This window comes from Apiospora marii, assembly GCF_038362585.1.
Source record: "Apiospora marii strain CBS 49790 chromosome Unknown utg000013l_segment0_segment0, whole genome shotgun sequence".
In the NCBI taxonomy this organism is placed as follows: Eukaryota; Fungi; Ascomycota; class Sordariomycetes; order Amphisphaeriales; family Apiosporaceae; genus Apiospora; species Apiospora marii.
This window is the reverse complement of record NW_027117384.1, coordinates 2,592,756-2,608,319: the sequence shown is the minus strand read 5'-3', so window position 1 is coordinate 2,608,319 and position 15,564 is coordinate 2,592,756. Positions and strand designations below refer to the sequence as shown.

At 54.2% G+C, this 15,564-nt stretch overlaps 5 protein-coding genes across 5 annotated transcripts; 2 read left to right on the top strand and 3 right to left on the bottom strand.

The window, feature by feature from the left end:
• Positions 1 to 939: 939 nt before the first annotated feature.
• Positions 940 to 2,512, top strand: PG985_015923 (CAF1 family ribonuclease; the record flags this gene model as incomplete). The annotated part of the gene is made up of 2 exons (XM_066835689.1): positions 940 to 1,380; positions 1,445 to 2,512. 2 exons carry the CDS (start codon positions 940 to 942, stop codon positions 2,510 to 2,512), a joined length of 1,509 nt encoding a protein of 502 aa, XP_066676892.1.
• Positions 2,513 to 4,272: 1,760 nt separating this feature from the next.
• PG985_015922 (negative regulation of gluconeogenesis) lies at positions 4,273 to 5,716 on the bottom strand (the record flags this gene model as incomplete). The annotated part of the gene is made up of 3 exons (XM_066835688.1): positions 4,273 to 4,920; positions 5,023 to 5,568; positions 5,666 to 5,716. 3 exons carry the CDS (start codon positions 5,714 to 5,716, stop codon positions 4,273 to 4,275), a joined length of 1,245 nt encoding a protein of 414 aa, XP_066676891.1.
• Positions 5,717 to 6,145: 429 nt separating this feature from the next.
• PG985_015921 (uncharacterized protein) lies at positions 6,146 to 8,002 on the bottom strand (the record flags this gene model as incomplete). The annotated part of the gene is made up of 5 exons (XM_066835687.1): positions 6,146 to 6,418; positions 6,474 to 6,536; positions 6,641 to 7,325; positions 7,402 to 7,486; positions 7,570 to 8,002. 5 exons carry the CDS (start codon positions 8,000 to 8,002, stop codon positions 6,146 to 6,148), a joined length of 1,539 nt encoding a protein of 512 aa, XP_066676890.1.
• Positions 8,003 to 8,437: 435 nt separating this feature from the next.
• On the bottom strand, positions 8,438 to 13,235 carry PG985_015920 (uncharacterized protein; the record flags this gene model as incomplete). The annotated part of the gene is given in 3 exon segments (XM_066835686.1): positions 8,438 to 12,948; positions 12,962 to 13,096; positions 13,166 to 13,235. 3 exon segments carry the CDS (start codon positions 13,233 to 13,235, stop codon positions 8,438 to 8,440), a joined length of 4,716 nt encoding a protein of 1,571 aa, XP_066676889.1.
• A 941-nt stretch (positions 13,236 to 14,176) lies between these two features.
• PG985_015919 (uncharacterized protein) lies at positions 14,177 to 15,371 on the top strand (the record flags this gene model as incomplete). Its single annotated transcript, XM_066835685.1, has 3 exons — positions 14,177 to 14,282; positions 14,347 to 15,036; positions 15,124 to 15,371. The coding sequence occupies 3 exons, from the start codon at positions 14,177 to 14,179 to the stop codon at positions 15,369 to 15,371; spliced, it is 1,044 nt and encodes a 347-aa protein (XP_066676888.1).
• Positions 15,372 to 15,564: the final 193 nt, after the last annotated feature.

Sequence of the window (15,564 nt, the reverse complement as noted above, 5' to 3'; positions counted from 1 at the left end):
AACCCACCTTCATGCCGCTACTGAGAAACTGAGTTTTACGTAAACGTACTGGCAGGGATTGTTTTCGATTGTCGTTGTTGTTCTGAAGAGCGAAGAAAGAAGATACACGGCATGGGAGCTTTATTGCCATTAATGTCTACCTACATGTAAGTTACTGTACATATGTACCTTGACTTGACAAAGAAACTGCGGTGATCTGTCTGATTGGACGAGACGAATTGGCCAATTGATTGATACGACGGCGGCTGCTATAGAGTTGTGGCTCAGCGCTGCGCCACGGGTGGTTGCACGGGCCTTGGTAATCCCGGAACTCGTTCACGAGGCTGGTGGGTTTCCCTGGCTTTCCCAATCGACTTCACCTGGCTCCATGTGCATTCAGTGTGTGGCCAGCCTTGAACGAGTGACTCCCGATTGTATCGCCAAAGTAGCTTGCATCCCAACCTGCGCATATCTCTCTTTTTTTATTCCTCCCACTTCCGACCTGCGCGAACGACGAGACGAAAAGAAAGAAAGCAACTACCGAACCAACCCAAGTACACTTACTTATCATCCTTGAGACTGGCACAAAACGAAACGCATTCAATCAACCTACCTACGCTTGCAGCAGACTTGCCCAACAATAAGACCCACCTTCGACCATCCAATCTTCAGCTCGACCGCGATCCGGACAGCTTGACTCTCAAGCTCGCCAGCGAAACAACAGGTCCCCTCTTGGAACTCGAACGGTCCAGACGACGACAAGGAAACTGCAGCCATCTGGTCAGACACAATAGTTTTTGTTACATCATTCTCCATTCTGGTGGCGGCCCGCGGCATACGGCGACACACATGACGGCCAACCCTCGCGCCCAAGGGATGAAGAAGCTATTGCGAATAGGATAAAAAAGCAACTCAACAGACCAGAACACGTACATGCAGTACTCTTAGCGAACACACAAAATGCCTCCTCCAGCTCCCCAGCGGTTCCAAAATGGGCCACCGACCATCTCACCCTATACACACCAGTTCCCCTCGCACCCCTCCCAATCTCACCAACCGCCGTCGCTGGCTCAGGGCTACCTGACCAACCCCCAGCTCGGTGCCTTTGGCGCCGCAAACGGGATCGGGCTAGGATCGGGAATGGGTGCCAACGCAGGCTTCGGTGTGGGTGGTGACCAGACAGGGCTCAACAGCCATGCCGCCAGGATGGGGTTCGCCCACGCCGCGCAACTACAACAACAGCAGCACCCTCACCAGCAATCCCATGTCATGGGCGGCGATCAAACGACACGACAAGCGGGTGGTAACAAGAGCCGTATACGAGACGTTTGGCGCCACAACATGGAGGACGAGATCGGTCTCTTGCGGGAGTTGATTGACGACTACCAATATGTAGCTATGGTGAGCAACGAATGCTTCTGGCTGTGGTGGAGTGCGGTAGGCTAACGGTACACCCCTCCAACAGGACACAGAGTTCCCCGGTATCGTCGGGCGGCCTATGGGCAACTTTATCGACAAGAGCGATTACCACTACCAGACGTTACGAGTCAATGTCGACATGCTTAAGATCATCCAGGTGGGCATAGCTTTGTTCAACGAGAAGGGAGAGACGCCGCCCAGCAAACCCACGCAGGAAATGTTGCAGAAGCGACCGCTCATTAGGAAATACTTCGCAACCCACGGCAACCTGCCGATCGCGTGGCAGTTCAACTTCCGCTTCGATGTAAACAAGGATATGGCGAACCAGAGCTCGATCGAATCTCTGCGTGATGCCGGAATCGATTTCGATCGGCTGGAGCGAGAGGGCATCGTGTCGAACGAGTTTGCTACGTTAATGACGACGTCCGGCCTGGTTGGCCTCGAGGAAGTGAAATGGCTCTCGTTTCATGGTGGATACGACTTTGGCTACTTCACCAAGTGTCTCATGGACCAGGAGCTTCCCAACGACGGCACGCGGTTCGACCATCTAATGAAGATTTGGTTCCCGACGACATATGACGTTAAACACCTCATGAAGTACGCCATCAAGCTAAACTCGCTTGGCCGCCTTACCCCCAACGACCCGTCGGCAAATGAGATTCTACAACAATTCGAGCAGAAATCGGGGTTGGAGTCTACAGCTGCTTCCATGAAGATCAAGCGTGTCGGCACCGCACACCAAGCTGCCAGCGACAGTCTTCTGACAGGAAAGATCTTCTTCCAAATAAGGGAGAAGATCTTCAACGGGGACATCTCGGCAGACCATATAGGCAAGATTTGGGGGTTATCTGTGGGCGGTACGATGAACCTGCCTCTGTTCACGGCCAGGGACATGGCCAACAGCGAGAAGGAGAACCAACAGTCCCAGCAAGGTAACGGGGGAGGAACTGCGACGAACGGTCCGAGCACGCCCAGTACGGCTAGCGTAAACCTGGTGACGACGCCGGCGGCGGCGCAGTCGCATAACACGAATGGGAACAACTTCCACGCCATGACGCCCGGTAACGGTGTCGGTGTCTTCGGGGCGTTTGGGTCTTACCTGCAAGGGAGATAGTATAAGAACCAAGGAACCCTGATCCATCGCCCGCGGGGGTCGCGTGGATACGCGTGGGAGGTAGGCGAGGATTATTGCAAACCTCGTGTTGCGGATCAAGGCGGGGATAGTGGCCAGCCTGATCGCAAGCCTCCTCCATTCAGCTACGCGGAGGCAGCGCAAAGAGGCCTCGCTGCTGCTGGCAGGAAAAGACCCTAAAAACAACGACGACTACTGAATTTTATTTGGCAAGAGACAGCGCGGAGAAGAAGAAGAGCAGCAGCAGCATTTATGTATGTACCATTAGGTGTGTGAAATGAAATTTCCAGGGCAAAGGAGGGGATCTGAGGCGGAAGGAAATTAAAGCGGTTGTTGCTAGCTGGCCAGCCCTTTTGATCTTGGGCTGTTTTTTGTTTGGGAAGGGCCCATTGGGGAGGCCCTAAACATCAGCGGTCCGGAAAAGGGGGAGGCGGGGGATGGAGTTGCGAATATAACGTCCTTTTTCAGCGGCTTTTACTACTTTTTTTTTCTCTGCTTGATCTTTCTTCTCTTGTCTTTTTGTCTCTCTCTATGGAGTGGCTGGTGATATGAGGCTTTTGGCGGAAGTCATGTGATGTGCTGATTTGTTGCTCTGGAGTGGCCGAGGGTGATTGATCTGGTTCTCCTGAAGTCGGATGGACGGTGAAAGGCGAGCTGATTGATGACGCTCCCCCACCAGATCTCTCTACATGGCTTCATCTTCTGTCTTTATCCTGCTATCCTCCCTATCTATCTACTTGGGACTGGGGCTCTGTTTGGGGTATGTATCGTGGCGAATGGTGTATCTGTACCGTCCTTAACTTTCTATACGGGGGTGGGCGTGTATCGTGATTTCAATATGGTTATTGGCTATTGGGATCGGTTGTGTATAACTGGTATTTTAGGGGTAACTAAGTAACTATTATCTAATACCAAACCACATGTTAACAGACCGGCAGCCAGGCAGGAAGAACTATTTCTCGGCCTGCTTTTGTTAAATAGGCGCCGTCTCTGGTCATCTGGATGGATACTGCACGAGTGCTCTTGGTAGTCAGTGACTGGTGTCGGGAACCAGCTTCTCCCTCCAACGTAGACAGCTAGTACTAGAACAGCAAACAGTCTCGGAGTGAATTGGAAAAGGGTTCTTTGCTGACCCCCTGAACCGGATGAGTAGGAACATATCTGCCCCGCTCCCAGAACGGACTGACCGGCTGTCCATCCAGGACCAAATCGTGGATAGCCTCACTCCCGAGCAAGTTGAATAAGAGCAAGTCAACAATGACACCACAATTCATAATGCCAAAAGCCTTTGATTGATCGTCCGTTCCTCGCCAGAGTAACAATGCCATTTAAACATACTCTACACGCGCTAGGGCAACACTGTGCCCCCCCTTGACATACAAAAATCGCCAAACCAACGGGAAGAAGAAGGATAGAAAGGCGGAATGAATAAGTAGTGAATAACAAAACACCGTGAGTTAATGCCCCTTGCCCCCCTCCTTGATCATCGCCTAAACGCCATTCCGATGAAAGTGTGTGGCATGCCCTGTTGCCTTTCAAGAGTCGTGTGTAACCGTATAAACTCCGTCCCCTGCCCTCCCTCTCAGGACAGCGTTGCCCTGGGAAGTTTCCGTAACGCCGCTATACGTGTGAAAAAGAGAACCGAGTTGACAAGTAATAAAATTTGGTGGTATGTCGCATCCCATACGACACAATCTTCATGTAACGTCTGTTTGCACCATCCCCTGCAGCAGCGAGATCAATCACGTAATAAAGACCTTCTTGAGCTGCTCGACCGGGTACACCTGCCCCGTCCGCAGGTCCTTAACCTGGGCCTCGGGCAGGCCGGCCTTGCGGGAGTACTCCTCGAGGCGGGCCTTGCCGTAGGCGCGGTCGTTGGGCAGCAGCAGCAGGTCGTGCTCGACGTGGCTCTGGGTGTGGTGGGCGTAGGGCACGGCACGCGCCAGCTCGTTGAGCTCGGTGCTGCAGATGGGGCAGACGGAGCTGGCGAGGCTGAGGCTGGTGGCGTGCGAGGGCGCCGCCGCCAGCGAGGCCGGGTGCGACGAGTGGCACGCCGGCGTCTTGAGGGCCGACAGGCCCGACGACAGCGCCATGTGCAGCAGCGGGATCGAGGGGAGCGCCAGCAGCGTGTTGTGCGTCGTCGTGAAGAGCTCCGCCAGCATCTCCCACCGCGACGGCGAGTACAGGGCCCGGTAGTCCGGGTAGCTGGCGGCGCGCTGGGGCGGCACGGCGAGGAGGCCGCAGGCTTGGCGGACTTCTTTGGGGTGCGAGGTCCGGTAGGGGTGCAGGTACTTCTGGGCGTGCTTGATGGCTTCCGCGAGCTTCGTTTTCGTGTAGGGACGGACTAGTTCGATGTATTGCTGATACCGTAGCTCGAACTCCAGGTTGCTCTGTGTATGTGTATGACATCGAATGTTAGTGACCCGTACCATACTTCTCGCCCAGTTTCAAGATCGCCGGTCGGCAGGGGAAGGCTAAGTTGCTAAACTTACGTCCATCTTCCGCAGCTCCTTCTTGATATCGCCGGCCGTACACCAGGCTAAGGCTTCCGCGACACTCCCATTCCTCAGGCACTGGCTTATCCGGCCCATGGTCTCAAACGTCTCGACGTCGACCAGGTCCCCGATGCCGCGCTCCTCGGCCAGCATGCGGGCGCTGGTGCCGTAGCCGGAGCGCAGCAGGTAGTCGACCAGCAGGCGGTCGAGGCGGGTGCGGCTCCAGTGCTCGTACTTGACGTCCTCGGTGCTGTGCATGTCGTAGAGCTCGGCGAGGTGGCGGACGCGGGCCTGCTCGTGGCGGTAGAGGCGGGCCTCCTCGTCGGCGAAGCCGGAGAGCTTGCGCTTGACGCCCTTCATGCGGGCCAGCATGCTGTCGAGCGACTTGAGCACGTCGTCGGGGCTCGCCTTGCCGTTCATGGCCGACGTCGCCGTGTCTTTGAGCGTGTTCTTGACAAAGGAGCCATCGCGCTCGACCTCGAAGTGGGCCGAGCGGAAGTTCTTGCGGAGGAGCTCGAAGGGGAGCCGGAGGAGAGGTTGGTCCTGTTGTGGCGTTGCGCGCGCGCGGGGGTCAGTCGGATCGTGAATTTATCGGGCAGGAATCTCTTGGTTAGCTGGGGAGGGAGAGGGCGCAACTTACGAGAAGCAGGTGGTTCTCATGGTCGAGCTTGGCGTATACGCGGTCGCCCATGATGGCGAGTCGACTTGCTGTTGTTGTTGTCGTCGACCCTGTTTGGAGAGCTTGGAGGGGTTTGTTGAGGGTTTGTTTACGAGGATCGCGAGCAGAGTTTGGGGAGAAGGGGGGGAGATAAAGAAAAAGGGCAAGCTCTCGAAGCCAGAGTCAGTTACGAATTGACGTCGTTAGGATCGGCAGCTAAGGTCGGTTTACTCTACGCTTGCAGCGCTCTCGGGAAGGGTTGGTGGAGACGTGGGGTAGCCGTACAGGGCCAAGTAATCGGGTACCACAGCGGGGGAACTCCCTAAACGCCTATTGCTTAGGCAGGCATGTAGGTACATGAGATCTTGAGAACCATTCAAGTTGACATAAAACCTCGATGTCAATAATATCTTGAAGAATGGGATGATGGATAAAATCACCACATCAATTAATGAACTACATTTATTGCGAAGTTCTTCCCAGTTGCGAGGTCGACGATCTAGGCTCCGGCTGGCGCCAGCCCAGACCCTTGATATCCAGCACCCACAGCATTGCAGCTACAATCCACCCGAGACCAGCGAAGAGGACAAAGGTCCAGCCTGGACCCATGCCGCGTAGCATGACGTCCAGGAGCGCAAGCCCGGCAGCCGCCATTTCGCATCGGATGAAGTTGTTGGCAGCTTGTGCCGTTGCCGATGCTTCAGGGTGTATGTCAACGAGCAGCGTGCTTAAACCCTGCATTCAGTCAGTATCCAAAACGGGGATTCTAACATGAACATTGGGTGCGTACCGTGAATATGCCCTGTTCTGTAAGTCCGATGAAGAATTGGAGGACAAGCGGTGCTGCCATATGCTTACGACTTGTTAGTATATGATAACTACCAGGGGATGTGCAATGAACAGGATGGGCAAGGAAAGCCTCGAAAGAAAACGGCAAGTTGTCATTAGTCGGCTTACCGTTCTTTGCTGCAGTGACCAGCCATAGCCCAGAATGAAGAAGGAGCACAGCGCGATCGAGAACTTCATGCTCCGGAGACGAGCATGTTCGATTGGGAAGCGTCCGATGACGTCGCCTCTTGTTTTGTCGGCGGCCACGCCCTGCTTTTCAGCGACATGTCGGTAGTCCCAGTCCAGTATCTTGCCGGTGCCAAAGGCGGCGATGGCACAGGCCACGCCAAAAGGTAGGTAGGTCAAACCCGAGACCAGGCCCGATACGTGGTAGATTTCGGTGAACAACGTAGAAAGGGAAGCCTGGAGACATGAGTAGATGGTGTAGTGGATGCCCATACAGCCGACAACGATGGCCGTTCGGCGATGACGAAGCAGAAGAAGGCATGCGAGGGGATTGGGAAATACGGAAGTCGCCTTGGGCTTTTCTGGGAGTACATATTGCCTCTCGGCGTCATCGGGGGGAGAGGGGATGGTAGGTGGTGCCAATATGGGCACGATTGCCCTGTATACGCCCTTGGGACGGACACTCCCGTTTCCGACGATAACCCTCGACGTCTCTGGAAGAAAGAGGGCCATCGACAGCAGACAACACGGAGATATGATGGAGAGGAACCAAAAAATAGCTCTCCAGTCCCACCGTAACAACAGAAGGCCGCTGATGACTGGGCCGATACTCGGCGGTGTATTGAGGCTTTTGCGGGACAGAGAGGAATCAGCAACCGCATTTAATCGACAGCAGCAAGGGTGATGTTAACTATTACACATACAAGAAAGATATAATACCCGAATAACCGCCCCTTTCAGCCGGGGTAAATAGGTCCCCCAAGACTCCATAGGTCACAGAATATGTCCCTGCAAAGGATAGGATTATAGAAGTTAGTGTCTTACTCTACCGTTCTACGTACCTTCAAGTTCTTGTCAAGAAAACAACATACCCGAGATCCCAGCGCTCTGCAGCATGCGCAGGAAGAAGAGCAGCCCGAAGGAATCTTGCAACGCCAGACCGATGTTGGCGGCCACATAGACGGCGAGCGTGGCGAGGAAGACCGGGCGGCGGCCGAGCTTGTCGGCGGCGTTGCCCACCAGGGCCGGGAAGATGCCCGACATGATGAGGTACGAAGTGACCGTCAGGTTAATCTTCTCGACGCTGACGCCCAAGTCGGCGGCCAGGGCCGGGATGGCGGGGAAGTAGATGAAGCTGCTCAGCGACGAGAACCAGCCCGCGAACGCGACGACGGCGATGATCCATCGCTTCTGCCACGGCTGAAAGGCCGAGTACGGTGTGTCAATTGTTGGTGCTGTGGCCGCCTCGGGAACCAATGGCCCCCTTGCCTCATTTGAGGGCTTGCGGTTATCTGGTTTGGCCATCGTCGCAGAAAAGTTGAGCTGTTGATGTGTGAGACCTGGACATGGTGGTGGATCGTCGGCTCTATGCCTGTTATCTGCGGTGGTTCCGTCGGGGCTCCCAGCTTGTCGGGCCGCGCAGTTGCGTGCTGCTTTCTTGGCGGTCTTGACAACTGGGCAAACGCACTCGTGTGTACTGTGAGCCACGGGCATATTTTCCAGAACAGGCGAGGAAGTCTATATCACTGGGAAATTTGCCCCTGATCTAGTCTGTTACTAGCAAATAGCAGATATTTGCATATTCGTGGGTGCCCTCCCCAAGACTTATTATGGCTTGGCTAAGGGGGTCCTGTTCATTCATTTACAGCTGATTATTAACTACATATAGATGTATTCTGAGTCAGAAGTTCGTTTATTAAGAGGAATCAGCCCATCGCCCTGGTTAATGTCAAAGACGTTCTACCACGCCGAACCCGTATCACTCCTGATCAACGCCAACTCGCCCTTACTCGGGCACACGAGCGACCCATCTCCCAGCACTTGGCACATCTTGAGGCCTGCCGCGTTGATCCAGTCGCGAGGAAGAAAGAAGTGCTTCGTGATTTGCTCGGTACCGCTGCTGCTGGACAGGACCTGAGCTGTGCAGACCCACAAGCTCTGGTCGAGAAAAGCGAGACGTCCGTCTGCAAGGAGACCGAGCGGACGTTCGACAGCTGCGGCAAGCACCGGGGGAACTGGGATTGAGCGTATGACGGGATCTTCGGGCCACTGGTCCGTTGGCTTTCTGAGAAGACTTGCGTCCACTAAAGCAATGTGGTGTTGGTGGCGATCAGCAACCCCGGAAGATGTAACAGCCAATACCAGATTGGGGACGTAGGAAGGACACAGATTCTCAATGTTTATTCGAGAATCTGATCTTGAGTCCAGGATTCCGTATTGCAGGTCAAGTGCGATCTGGTACCGTGCTTCCAACGATGACCAGGAGTGCCCGGTGATCTTGTCGGTCGAAAGTGCTATGATCATCTCGGGGTCGGATGGATGCAAACTCCATTTGGAGACACCTCTACTGCTGGCGTCCCGCTCACATATAAGTTCGCATGAGGGGATTGCGAAGACCTGGAGTTTCTCTGTGCCTGCGACGAAAAGGTGGTGTGAAGTGCTGTCAAACAGCAGCTGCTGGGGCGCACCGCGTCTTGCCTGCCCCTTTTCTATCAATAAGTTCCTCACTCTCCAAGCTGGTTTCGGGCTCTTGGCGCTCTGAAATTGTTCCAGGGATTTGACCGCGATCCGTCCGTTCAGCAGCGAGTATGCTAGGAACTTGTTGTCCCGGCCCCAGGCAATGTGGCCAATCCCCATGCTGCCAAAGGCAGATTGCACAAAATGGTGCTTGGTGTCTGCGGCGGCATTATATATATCCAGAGCTCCACTATCGTTTCCGTAGGCAAGCAGGTCGCCTTTACCAGAGACTGCGACAGCCGTGATGGCCGGTTTGCTCTCGGCGGAGGTTTCCGAAGCCGTAAATGATATAGAAGCGCTGCGGCTGTCGTCGCCACCGTCGGACCAAGAATCAATCTCCCATTCAGAGCCTGCAATACTGTCGTCATCGCGGGGGCTCTCCTTTCTGACATCGACGAGGCGCATCAGGCAGTTGGGCTCCCAGACATTGCAGTATGATCCTCTCAGATCGAAGAACCTGCGGCTGTCTGGGCTAAACACGATTTTCTTGATGATATCCTCAGAGGACAGCTTGTAGATGAGGGCCATATGATGCGAGTCGTAGACCTTGACAGATCCCTTCACATCACTTGTGGCAAACACCAAACCGTTGGGGGCGATGGCAATCTCGTTGGGCGTGGCGTCAAGCTCCTGCTTCACCTCTTCATGGGTGTCAAGGCCAGGCGAAGCCGGGAGCCACTTGAAGATGTTCCCGTCGCGGTATATGCCAAACACATGGCCACTGAATGGGTGAAAGACTACTTTGTTCACCCCTGTCCACATGTTGTTATTAGTCTGCCCTTGCTTTGTGCGCCGGCGGCACCTAGCTACCATTACCGGCGGGTTGATATTCCAGACAGATAGGGGGAAACCTCTGTAGGCAACAGCCATCTGGGTACTGTCGTTATTGAATGCCACAGATGATGGTGAGTTGAGGAAAGCCCCCTCGGGAAAGGTAGTCTCCTCCAACGAGCCTTCAAAGGCCTCCCACGCGGCTTCGTCCTGATCTAGCGAGAGATGATGAACGGTTCGAAGATCCGTAGCAAGTATCAAATCACGTTCGGTCGTGAACTTCATCGCTATCGCCCGTGCTCGGTGTGGGTTGTCGACGACAGCGAGCAATGCGCCATCGCCGACCTTCCACACCCTGGTCATCGACATGCCGTAAGATGCAAGGTAAGCTCCAGAAGGGCTGAAGCAAATGGCGAAAATGGGTTCTAGAGCACATAGCGTGCGGGACTCATGGAAAATGCTTGTGTTCCACAGGGTTATATTGCCTTGGGGGGAGTCGTCTGCCACGGCAAGGTATTGGGGACCAACGTCCACCTGCATTGTCTGGGACGAGCCTCCCGAAACTCTGGCCAGGCAGTCATCCCACTCACTATTCGTAAGCCCCGAGACACTGATGCTGGAAGAAGAGCCAGAAAATTGTTGGTGCATATTCGAACTCGTTGGAGATAGGGGTGCCACGCAGGTGTGTATAATACTTGGGTCCTCCAGCAAGTGACTGCCAAATTTGGCTGCAATCTTCAGCAGATCCACGGCCCAAGTCTCGAGCAAAGCAATATCGGTCAATCGATGCAGAAGAGGTGCTCTGTTGGAGTCCACTCGCTTCCTCCTCTGGATGTACTCGTTCACTGCCTTGGAAGCTGAGATCATGTCGAAGAGCTGACCTTTCATCGCAAGCCATTGAATCCAGACGGGCAGATTTGCCCCTTGAAAGAACCTCACCAGAGTATCAAGTACGCGATCTGATTCAGCAGCACATGCACCGAGGTGGAATATCCATGCAACGGCAGCGTACGATAGGAACTGGGGCGCCTTGCCCTGAGCAATGCGTGTCCGTAGGTTTCGACTCAGGAGTAGACCGAAGCACTTCGAAAGGAGATCCTCATGTACTGCCCGCGGCGAGAAATCGAATGGCAATTTCCTGCAACTTCTCAAGTACTCCCTCGCAGTGTGGTGTACGAGAGAAACCTGATTTTGGGAACCAATCACCACCAGTTGGCCGCATACCTCAGTTGCGGTGTGCTTCAAGTCCATCACTCTAGACAGCTGGGCGTTGTGGAGCTCCCGCAGCTCCTCGACAGCAAGCGGCCTCTTGGAATAAGTAGCCCAGCTGAGGAGGATCCTGGCAAGCTGGATCTCCTCTTCGATGTCGAGCTTCGAGATTGTGGAGACCATTCGCTCATACAGCTCGTTCATGCCGCTCGGGGTAGATTCCAGAACCCTCACTACATCATCCTGCCGATGGCACCGGGAGATCCGCTCGATGACCAGAGAGACCCAGAGAAAGCTTCCCTCGGAACTCTGCATGAGGTTCCGGACGGTTCCATCTCTGAAATCTCTGTTCGGGATGAGATACTCTATCTCTTCAGATGCAACCTTTTCGATGTCTCTCAGATTACTTGGAAGCGGCAGCGCCGTGACGTCGATGCTGCGTTTGGCCCTTTGAAATGCCTGGGCCAGATGAGATAGCGGTCGGCTCAGAACAACGACCCGTACGACACCCTTGAAGCTTCTTATTTCGGAGATGAGATCTACAAACGTCCGACTAGACTCCGACTCATCCAGTCCGTCAATGACCCAGAACAGGTTGGGAGGAAGCGAAATATTCGCCAACACTCCCTTGAATACGGTACGCCAAACAGTAGGGCCATCGGCCTTTTCGAGGCCTGTCCCGGTCCCTGACATGTCAGACAGAGCTTGCCGGAAGCTCGGCATATGGAGAGCCATTTGGTAGGCCAGTGACCGGAACATTGAACCCAACGATCGTCGGTTCTCATCACTGTACTTGAAGAAGTAGTAGCTGCAGCGTGCCGTGTCGTCTTCGAGAAGACGGTCGACAATAAGAGAGGCTTGGATGCTCTTCCCGCTCCCTGGCTTCGCATGCAACCAAAGAACTCGCGATTGGGAACTGGAAGAATCCCACCACTCAGAGAACTTGTCATCGCGAAAGAGGCCCTCGCAGGTGCCAGGCCTCCGCGAATCGCGCAGCAAGGTCAGGTCGTCATGCGGCGGGCTTGACAGCCCGAGAATTTTGCTTATCCGATCCATGTCGTTGGCATAATCGCCAGCTTGGAGATCGACTTCTTCGTAGTCAGGTCGGACCACACTCCGAAGAGCACCAAGGACCGACTGGTAGTTGGGATCTTCCGGGGAGGCGAACTTGCAGACCTCATGATGGTCCGCATTGAGGGGCTGGGAAGTCTCATTTGGATAACCCAACGTGGACGAGTTCTTCTCGAGGACTTTTACAGACTTCGGTCCGATGGACGTCCTGAGCGCCTCATAGAAAGAGAAGATCCGCAAGCTACTAGCATGGTGCCTGAAGGATTCGTTCAGCTCGTCTATCGTGGGACTGTTCTGGGTGAGTTCATTGATGTAGTCCTTGGATGAGTGGCCGAATATGGAACTCGAGAGGATCTTGTTGAGCGTATCGGCCAGGTCTGTTCCGCGGTGAGGCGCAGAGAGAAACAAGACAGACTTGATATTCGCGACTATCGGCTGGAACTCTTCATTCAACTGGCCTTGTATATAGGCCCTCTTGAAGATAAGGCCACCCATCGAGTGAGCGACAATGACTATGGGAACCTGGCCCATCCGCTCCGTTCCACTTTCGCCGTATTTCAGACGGAAAAGGAGGTCTTTGGCGAAATCATTGATGGATAGAGAAGCCTGAGTTTTAGAGGCTACAAACAGATATTGGTAGTTAGCCTGGTTCATTTGGCCTGGCCCGGCAGGGCTGGGATACACTTTGCAACTCACCGTAATGCGCATTGTAACCGAACGTCAGGATCCGTGCTCGAGAGAACTCGGGCTCGTTCGGGAGCCAAAGTTGAGGCCACAAATAGTTCAAATCTCGATTTTTGGACCACGTACGTCGACTAACATTAGGAATCACTTAGTGTGAGACGAGACGGAGTTGCTGACGCTCACTACAAGAGGTGCACAACAGGAATAGATACTCACCTGGTCCCGCCCAGCCCGTGGATGAAAAGAATGTCGACCGTACGACTCTGTTCTGGCAGGTGAAGCACATGAAGACCCAGCGGATCTTCACGTCGTTCCTCTGACCGTTGTCTACGATGGCTCGAGTTAGGATGTACTGCGGCTAAAAGCTGGCCGTGGACATCCGAGAGGTTGCTTCTTTCCGAGGCTCGTCGACCTTGCCGGTCTTTCGGAGCCTCCTGTGCAGGACCAGAATGCCGCCGCTCTGGCAAAGCAATCGGTGGACTAGGAGCATCCTCTGGAACGACTTGAATATCCGGCGTCGCCGCTATCACGGGATCAGGGGGCGGCTCAGAGGACGTTCTGGCTTTCTCTCGTAGTTTTTTCCACTGTTCAGCGATACGTTAGCGACACGAGAGATAACCTTGCGCACTGCCACTCAAGCACTTCAGTTATCACTTTCACTCCGACAACCAGACGCACCATTTTCACCTAGGTGTAGCCCAAGCCTAGCTCAGTCATGAGAAAACGTTGGTCATGAAAACAACAACATGCTCCAGCCCAGCCTGAAAATGTCTAGCTGACCAGAAGGTGGGCACATAGTCCTGGGGCATGGGGCAGGCGAAACGCCGTGTCGGGAGGCATGCGATCTCCGGTCTGTGTCTTGAATGGCGGGGTAATACACAATGCATCAGCATCCAAGTAGGGGTAATCGGATCACCGAGATAAAGCAGGCTACCTTGGCTGTTCTTAGGTTCATGTTACATGGTGTCTCATATCCATGCACTCAATCCCTGGTAAGGCGGTTAGTCGATAAAGGGGAGCCGTGAAGAGAGGCCCGGTCGTTTGGTATCACACAAGTCCTAGGGGGCCAAAGGCCAATCACAACCCCTGTTCTACCGCTGATGATAACGCAGTTAGCCGTGGGCCAGGTATTACTTAAACGATGACCACCTCAGTGGTTGCCCAAACGAGAATGCTTCGTTCTTCCACAAATATACAGGGCGCTTCAAGTATTGGAATGAGATTAAGATGGCTACTGTTGCAATAGGGGATGGCCCCAAGGTGGTCGATGTTCCTGAAATCGTGGTACCAAGTCACCAGGGCAACTTTCCGCTGGACACTGCGGTGATCGAAGGTGCGTTTGATCCCGGAAACGACAGTTTGCTTGAGTACCAAGTTGACGCCGTCTCTCCCCCAAGCCTTGCCACAGGGTGATACACTCATCTCTGCCGAGCGCTACGGCAACTCGGCCTGGTCAAGCACGGCCAGGATAACTGTCCAGAAGGAGGATGGCAAGCTGCACGACTACTTTGCCAAAATCATCACGGGGAAGCTGGCCGAGGCTCGGGTGCTGGGAGAGTATAATTGCATGCTGGAGCTGTGGAAGACCATGCCAAATATCGTTCCCCGACCCCGAGCCCACGGAAAGTGCCACAGCCTGGACGCCGCCTGCTACTTCGTCTGTGACTACTTGGAGATTGACCACCGCCCACCCGATGCCGTCAAGCTGGGCGCCAAGATTGCCGAACTGCACCGGGTGAGCAAGTCCCCGACGGGCCAGTTTGGTTTCCACGTCACCCCTTATGACGGAAAGCTTGCACTTTCTGCTGAATGGGACCCCTCATGGGTGTCATTCTATGGGAAACTATTGAACGGGGTCTACCAGCATGACATTAGCGTAAACGGATACTGGAAGGAGCTCGATGATGCAATGGAGCTGACCTTGAAGAAAGTCATTCCGCGGCTACTTGGGCCACTTGAAGAGGACGGGAAGACCGTGAAGCCGTGTCTCATACACGGCGACCTGTGGGAAGAGAATATCGGAACAGAGCTTCGTACTGGCGATCTCTACATCTTCGATTCCTGCGCTTATTACGCGCACCATGAAAGTACGTATGCAGTGCCGAGAAGCTGGCTTTCTCCCCCCTTCGGGATCTCCAACACCGGACAGAGCGGTCGCTAATCCCAACCCTCAGTGGCCATTGGCATGTGGCGAGTTGACCACCATCACATGAAGGCGAAGGAGTATCGCAACCAATACTTCCAGAATTACGAGCCCGACGAGCCGGCAGAGGAATGCGATGACCGCAACCGCCTCTATGCCATCAAGGAACGTATCATGTATTCGGCTCATGTGCCGGGCAGCAAAGCGAGAGAGCAAGCACTGGAAGATATGCTGTATCTGATTGAGCAGTACGTTGAAGATGACACGCCCATGCTATAGACTTGAGGATGAGCCAGGGCAACTCTACTTGCAATACTTACGACCAAAGTACTTTGAGATCTCATCTTGTTGTCAAATTTCCCACATAGAGTGCATTAACCTATGTGAGCATATGAAGCCCGAAAACCAAACTGTGATTTCTACCTAGGGGTTTCACTCTCGAATTATGAAACCTCACATACATATACACGTA